The sequence below is a fragment of the Motacilla alba genome, chromosome 15, assembly GCF_015832195.1.
Source record: "Motacilla alba alba isolate MOTALB_02 chromosome 15, Motacilla_alba_V1.0_pri, whole genome shotgun sequence".
NCBI lineage: Eukaryota > Metazoa > Chordata > Aves > Passeriformes > Motacillidae > Motacilla > Motacilla alba.
The window spans coordinates 13,487,015-13,494,338 of NC_052030.1; the positions used below are offsets into that span (position 1 = coordinate 13,487,015).

The following is a 7,324-nucleotide window of genomic DNA, read 5'->3' on the forward strand; positions in this document are numbered from 1 at the left end:
CATCTCAAAAAGGGAAGGCAAATGCAACGTGCCAGTGATTTATCCAAGGAAATCTCACACAACATTTGGATTGGCATTACACTATCAAATAGGCAAAAATTACAGCCCGCGCCAGCCAGTCTTGTAAAGCTTTGAGTATATTTTGTGTCTCTGTCAGAGGAAATTAACAAGAAATAAACTACATTTGTATATATCAGCTGCTGTCAAATACTTTCCTTGTCAATTCCATTCATTGAGATAGATGTAAAAACATATCATTCATTTCTTCTAGATTACAGGGACAGCAACAAATATAATAAAAGCAATTTAAGTATGCTGGATTAAAAAAAAAAATACCAGAGGCCTTAAAAATCAGAGTGAACCTGTGAAATTGGTATTTACAGACACATGCAAAACTCGCACATTCTTTGGAAGTCAGTTTTCAAGCAAGTTTTTTTCACTGATGTTTGGACAGAGTTCTGAGATCTTGGAGAACTATTCTAAATGCAAGGCTTACAGAACAACTTTTGCTGTCACTACTGCACTGTAGTGAAGGCAGGTCAGTTTGGACGAAGAACGGAAAATCACGGTACTGAGGCACATGGAGGGAAAGCCCCTTAGACCACAGCCCATCGTACCTGAGAGCTGCTGTCAAACCTCCTGCTGGAGAAGCCTCTGCGTTAAACCACACTGGCGGCACCTGAACAGTTTATCTAAGTCACTACGCGCCTTTTGCTCACTTTGTCCGCGAGAGAGCATCGCCGGCTGAGAGCATCTCCCGGCATTTCATCGGTGCAGCCGGGTCGGTCCCTGAGCCGGGCACAGCGGCTGTGCCACCCTCACCAGGACAGCCCGGGAGTGACCGCAGCCCGGGAATGACCGCAGCAGGATAGACTGAGAGTGACCACAGCAACCACAGCCTGGGAGTGACCGCAGCTCGGGAGTGACCACAGCGGGACAGCCCGGGAGTGACCGCAGCTCGGGAGTGACCGCAGCTCGGGAGTGACCACAAAGGGACAGCCTGGGAGTGACTGCGGCAGGACAGCTCGGGAGGTGCTGGATGTGCCCGGCAAGGGCAAGCGAAGCCACAAGAGGTGTGGAGAGGTGTGGAGAGCCTCCTCCGTGGTGGAGCTGAGGGGCTCAGGGGGCACCTCCTGCTCCCCTCGGCTGTGGCCAGTGCCTCCTGCCTGCCTGAGGCGAGGCCGCAGAGGAAAGGGCCTCGAGCCCCCTGCACTGTGGGTATGTGGGAATGCCGCGAGCACTTTGGGTATCTGGGAACTCTGGCTGCTTGGGCACTGGAACGGGGTGCCAGCGGGCGATGGAACCCCCATCCCTGAGGTGCCTACGAGGCTGTGGAGCGGTTTGGGAGGCCGTGCTGGGCTGGCTGGCCTCACAGGGCCCTGCCCGGTGCCCAACTCAGGGCCCTGCTCAGTGTCGCGTCCGGTTCTCTGCTCGGTGCCATGCCCAGTGCCCTACCCGGTGTCCTGCCCGGTTCTCTGCTCGGTGCCGTGCCCGGTGCCCTGGTCAGGGCTGTGCCCGGTGCCGTGCCCGGTGCCGTGCCCGGCTCAGTGCCCGGTGTACTCCCGGTGCTCTGGTCAGTGCTGTGCCCGGTTCCCTGCCCGGTGCCCGTTGCCCCGCTCGGTGCCGTGCCCGCTGCTCGGTGCCCGGTTCCCTGCCCGCTGCCCTGCTTGGTGCCGTGCCCGGTGCCCCGTGCCCGCGCTTTCCCTCATGGCCGCGGCCCAGCCCCGTGCCCCGCTCGGGGCCGTGCCCGGTTCCCTGCCCGGTGCCCGTTGCCCCGCTCGGGGCCGTGCCCGGTTCCCTGCCCGGTGCCCGTTGCCCCGCTCGGGGCCGTGCCCGGTTCCCTGCCCGGTGCCCGTTGCCCCGCTCGGGGGAGTGCCCGGTTCCCTGCCCGGTGCCCGCTCCCCGCTCGGGGCCGTGCCCGGTGCCCCGTGCCCGCGCTTTCCCTCATGGCCGCGGCCCAGCCCCGCCCCCCGCCGCCTCCCGCGCGCCGCGCCCCACGTGACGCGTGCCCCGCCCCCGCCCGCGGCCGCGCGGTGTCGCCGTCCGGGTATTTGAACGGCGCTTCCGCCATTTTCCCTGCGCCCGGCACGGAGCGAGCAGCGGGAGAGCCTCGGTGGAGGTACGGGCCCGCCCCGGCCCGGCCCCGCGCCCGCCGCCGCCGCGGCGCGCTGGCCGCTCCGGAAAGCGCCGCCGGCGGGGCGGCGGTCCCCGTTAGCTCGCGGCCGGGCCGGGTCGGGCTGGGCGGCGGGAGGCTGCGCCTGAGGGAGCGTTGCGGCTGCGGGAGCCGGGGCGCGTGGCGGTTTTCCGGGGCGGCGGAAGGGCCGGGGCCGCGCGCGGCTCCGTCCGCGGTGCAAGGGCGGGCGCGATGAGCGGGGCGGCGAGCGGGGCACGGCCCGAGCCGGGCGAGGCGGCGCTGCTCAGTCATGGTGCCTCATGGCGGGCCCGCCGCGCGGGGAGGCCCGGCCGGGCGGGCGCTCCGCAGCACCGGCCGCGGCCTCTCCCCAGCGGGCACAGCCGCAGCGGGCGGCGCGATGCGGGCTCCGGGAGGGCTCCGCGGGCGCGGGGCGGGCGGAGGCGGCGCCGCCATTGCCGCGCGCGGGGCCGCCACACGCGGGCGGGAGGCGCCGCCCGGGCCCGGCCCGGCGCTGGAAGCGGCCCCTTCCGGCGGGCCGCCCGCGCTCACACGCTGCCATTTCCCCCGCAGAGCCAGCATGGCCGCCCAAGGAGAGCCACAAGTGCAGTTTAAGGTAAGGCAGCGGCTCGCGCGCTGGGCTTGGGGTTTTTTCCCCCCCTTCAGTAGAAAAGTAGCGCGAGGTACTCTCGAGTGTCGACGTGGATGGTGGGTTTGGTTTCCAAGCGCTGCTCTTTCCGTAATGGGGCGGTTTGTTGTAATGTTGGGTGCAGCGCACACGAAGAGTCTGTTAGCTGTGGCAGTATATTCTGTTTGCAGTTTAATCTGATACAGTTTAATAAGTATTTGCCTACAGAATGCAGTTCAATTCTTAAATTCAAAAATCACTGTAAAAGGAGTGATCTAGAATTAGACTTACTCGGAATGAATTTAGAATGAATTAGAATAGCATTCTTTATGTTATGTGCTCATTGATCAAGTGTTTCAGAAGAGAATTCTCTGATGTTTCGAGTGGCTGGTGGGTTGGTGGTGTTTTGTGTTATCTTAACAGCCAGAAGTCCTGAAGACTGCTTCTTTAAGGTTGTTACTTGTGTTTCCTGCAGTTCTTGGCTAGTGTATTCCAGTTCATGGTGGGTTTTGGGTTTGTTGGTCTCTTTGATTGTAAGATAACGGGTTTCTCCAGTGGCTATTTGGATAATTCCTTTCCAGATCTGGTCACATTCAGGTTGAAAGCCCTCAGCATTCTTCATTCAGTCTATTGCAGTAGTTTGGTAGAACCATGTTCACAGTGCAGTGCAGTTCTTACCTGCAAGGACTGGGTAAGACTGACTTCAGGGCTTCACAGCCTGGTTCCCAGCACAGGGAGCTGCCTCATGGGCAGTTCTGTTTGCAGCCCCTTGTAGGAACTAAGCTCTTTGTAGTAATGAACAGTATCTGTGCTAGGATGACTGATAAATGTCTCGATGCCTTGCTCTGACTCTCTTTCTCTCTCCTCAGCTTGTTCTGGTTGGTGATGGTGGCACTGGTAAAACAACATTTGTAAAGCGTCACTTGACTGGTGAATTTGAAAAGAAGTATGTAGGTATGTCTGAAGAAACATTTGAGCTCCGGTGTCTTACAAATGGGAGGTCAGTCCATGACTTGCTAAATGTGCTGCTTTGTGTTCTTTCCCTAGCAACGCTGGGTGTTGAAGTTCATCCTCTGGTGTTCCATACTAACAGAGGCCCTATTAAATTTAATGTATGGGACACAGCTGGCCAGGAGAAGTTTGGAGGCCTGCGTGATGGCTACTACATCCAAGGTAAGAACTGTGGGGGGACAGTTCTGTGCCTCTCGGGCTCAGTGCTTCCTTCTGCTCATGCTGCAAGCTGGCAGAGTGGCTGCAGCGATGAGCTGGCATGGAACTCCTCAGACTCTCAGCAGAGGATACTGTCCTTTGCCACACGACGTGGGAACACGGTGAGGTTGTGTCTCAGGGGGTGGCTGTGGTATTAATGGAATGACCAGGTACCACTGGCAGCCTCTGGCGGGTAAGGGGGAAACGTGTGCTTCACTAAGTGCAGGTTTCTGTCTATTGCTGTGCTCAGGCAAGGGCTTGGAACACAGACTCAGCATTTTCAGTACCCTGAGCAGGTTGGACGCCTTCATGCCAAAGTCTGTGTTTCTGAAAAAGTGCAGTGTTCCTTACTTCTGCTTGGCAAGGGTCTGTCCTGTGCTGCTTCACTCACCTGCATATCTTTGTTACATCTTCTTTTTGTGAAGCGTTCTTGAGTTCCTGGAGAAACTGCTCCGGACAAGGGCATCCTGAGATGTGGACCCCTGGCTCTCAGCCTACCTTTAAGCCCTATTAGTGTGTCTGAGATGAGTTAAAGAGGTGCTACCTGATTCTGCCAGGCGTTTGGGTGAATCCAGGCTGGCTTCCATGGTCTGGTGTATTCCATACGGTGCAGTGCCATGCTCCTTGGTGATACAGCTGAGCTAGTGGAGGCAGCTGGACTGCTGTGAGGTGACACAGCGTGGGCCGGGTTCTGTGGGCTCCTGCCCTGACCTGGTGAACAGAGCAGGAGCTGTCCCAGCTGTGACGCTGAGAGGGAATAGCTGGTGCAGATGCCTAACCCTAGTGTGGCATGTCTCTGCGTTCCTCTCCATCCTGTGTTGAAAGCAAGTGCTTACACCTGGTGTAACTTGACTTCCCTTCTCTTGCAGCTCAGTGTGCCATCATCATGTTTGATGTAACATCCCGAGTTACTTACAAGAATGTACCTAATTGGCATAGAGATCTGGTACGAGTATGTGAAAATATCCCTATAGTGTTGTGTGGCAACAAAGTGGATATTAAGGACAGAAAAGTCAAGGCAAAATCCATTGTGTTCCATAGGAAGAAGAATCTCCAGGTAAGCCAGGAGGAGTCCAGTTGGTTTTGTCTTGTGAGTGCAGCTGGGTTGGACGGTGAGAGGGGTGCTCTGTCATCACAGGCAGCCTCCCATCTGTGGGCTCTCCAAGCCAGCATTCAGGGGAGAGGCAGGTCATGATGTGAAGGATGATCATCACTGGCCTGCAGCACAAGCTGTGCTGAGTTCTTCAAGAACTTGTGTGCCCTTGGCTGAGGCTGCTCAGGATCTCATCCCATGGCAGGACTGGGACCACAGTAGATCACATCGCAGGAGAAGGATATGTGCACTGTGGTCTCCTGGAAGTTTTGTCCTTGATGAGATTTGATAACCTTTCTGTTAATAGTTTCTGCCTGGAACTGATTGTTCCTGGCCACTTAAATCATAACTGCTTATGGAAACAAAAGCCATGCAGTCAAAAAGAAGAAGGTAAAGAGTTGATTGTGTTAATCTTGATAAGCTCTAAACATCAGAGGGTTTTTAAAACAATGTCTAATGTGTGCTTTTTTCAGTATTACGACATTTCAGCTAAGAGTAACTACAACTTTGAGAAGCCTTTCCTGTGGCTTGCTAGGAAGCTAATTGGAGATCCCAACTTGGAGTTTGTTGCCATGCCTGCGCTCGCACCTCCTGAAGTGGTTATGGACCCAGCACTGGCAGCACAGTATGAGCAGGACTTACAGGTCAGTGCAGGGGGCACGGGGGAGCAGCTGGCTGCTGTCACACTCGGGGCACAGGCAGCTGAGGAACAGTTCTGAAGTGTGATTTCCTCTCTTGCAGATTGCTCAGACCACTGCACTGCCAGATGAAGATGATGACCTGTGAGGGATGAAGCTGGAGCCCAGCGTCAGAAGTCTAGTTTTATAGGCAACTGTCCTGTGATGTTGGTGATGCAGCGTGTTTGCCACTTTATTATCTAGCTGAACAGAACATGTGCTTAATCTTTGGGATGCTGAAAGAGATGAATGGGCTTCGGAGAGTGAATGTGGCAGTTTAAAAAAAAAACAAACAAAACAAAATGAAAAAAAAAAACCAAAACAAAAAACCTTCATATTTTGGACCTGCATATTTAGCTGTTTTTTGGACTGCAATTACTTCCCCTTTTGAGTTTCAAATACAAGACTGCTGCAGTCACACCAGTGTTAAGTGGAAAATCTTGTTTCTGTCATTCCCATTCTTTTGTTTAGGTAATAAAGTTGTATTTCAAGTATCTCCAAGAAAGTGAACTTTCATGCATTGTTAGGAAAACTGTTCAAAGTGTCTTCTGTTCTTCATTTGAGGGTAATACTTGATTGTCTACTACTGCATTTCTCATTCTGTTTTCCTTCTGCTTCTCATACTAAGCTCCTCTTGCTGATTCAGAGCTAACAGCCTGTCCTTTTTTGCTGGCTGCAGAGCTGAGGCGTGTGCTCAAGCTGAGCTGCCAGGCCGAGCCCCAGCAGCGAGCACGGCGTGGCAGAGGGGAGTGCTGCTGCTGCAGGGCTGCAGAGCCCAGCTGCAGCTCTGCTTGCACGTGCTGCACTGGCGCCCAGCCCCGGCTCCTCAGTGCCACAGGTCCCCGCAGCTCTGCTTTCAGCAGCCAGCAGCAGATGGCAGCCGGGGCTGGAGCTGGCTTCAGCTGTGTCTTTGCATGGAACAGCGTAGAGCTATAGCTGGTTAAACCAATTCTAAGCATCCTCAAGTTCACTAACCAGAAAACAGCCATGGTTCGAGCCAAAACGCTCTTGCCTACCCAGTGCTATCTTTGCTGGAGCCACAGTGATTTAAACATCTAGACTTTACTGTAACTGCACCAAGTTCTTAATTTGAAACTGGCTTATTACAGCACAAATGGTGGAAAATGTCAACTTTTAACACTACCTTGTAGAGATGAATCTTGGTCAATATTAGTACTGCTAGTAAGCAAAACTTAAGTTTAGGAATTTTTTTTTCAGTAGTGTTTGAGTACATGAAGTCTTGAACTCTTCAGTTTTGTATTTTTGGTTTCTTAATAAAGTGGAGCATTTCATTTATTCCTTTTAACTTGCATGTTTGTGTACGTGGATTACTTCAATATTCAGCTTTTGCTGTGTGCTAGCAAAACGTGCACTGTGATTATTGTGCAGTATTGCTCTAAAGGAGTCATTTTTAAGTTAGTGCAGTTTGGGAATTCTTGGGGCGTTGGGCTTTTTGGTTTGTTTTTTGGCTACTCCGAAGCATTGAAGCGTTTGAGAGTTGAAGCTCCTGGATGGAAATGAGGGATGTTGCACACTTGGTGTTTGTGAAGGGAACTATTCATTGCCCCTTCTTGCTGCGTAACCCT

General features: G+C 54.1%; 1 protein-coding gene across 2 annotated transcripts; it reads left to right on the forward strand.

The window, feature by feature from the left end:
* Positions 1-2,002: 2,002 nt before the first annotated feature.
* On the forward strand, positions 2,003-7,044 carry RAN (RAN, member RAS oncogene family). 2 transcript variants are annotated; one of them, XM_038152873.1, is made up of 7 exons: positions 2,003-2,119; positions 2,705-2,747; positions 3,629-3,713; positions 3,807-3,932; positions 4,838-5,025; positions 5,535-5,705; positions 5,803-7,044. In XM_038152873.1, exons 2-7 carry the CDS (start codon positions 2,712-2,714, stop codon positions 5,845-5,847), a joined length of 651 nt encoding a protein of 216 aa, XP_038008801.1. In that variant the 5' UTR covers positions 2,003-2,119; positions 2,705-2,711; the 3' UTR covers positions 5,848-7,044. The 2 variants fall into 2 exon arrangements, with proteins under 2 accessions (XP_038008801.1, XP_038008800.1); XM_038152872.1 differs by lacking the exons at positions 2,003-2,119; positions 2,705-2,747 and having other exon boundaries at positions 3,572-3,713.
* Positions 7,045-7,324: the final 280 nt, after the last annotated feature.

What these genes read in the sequence shown, in the direction of transcription:
- RAN (XM_038152872.1), top strand. Translation starts at nt 3,587, where the DNA reads ATGTCTCGATGCCTTGCTCTGACTCTCTTTCTCTCTCCTCAGCTTGTT. An exon ending in TGATGGCTACTACATCCAAG is followed by an intron (nt 3,933 to 4,837) that starts GTAAGAACTGTG and finishes CTTCTCTTGCAG; the next exon opens with CTCAGTGTGCCATCATCATG. An exon ending in AGTATGAGCAGGACTTACAG is followed by an intron (nt 5,706 to 5,802) that starts GTCAGTGCAGGG and finishes CCTCTCTTGCAG; the next exon opens with ATTGCTCAGACCACTGCACT.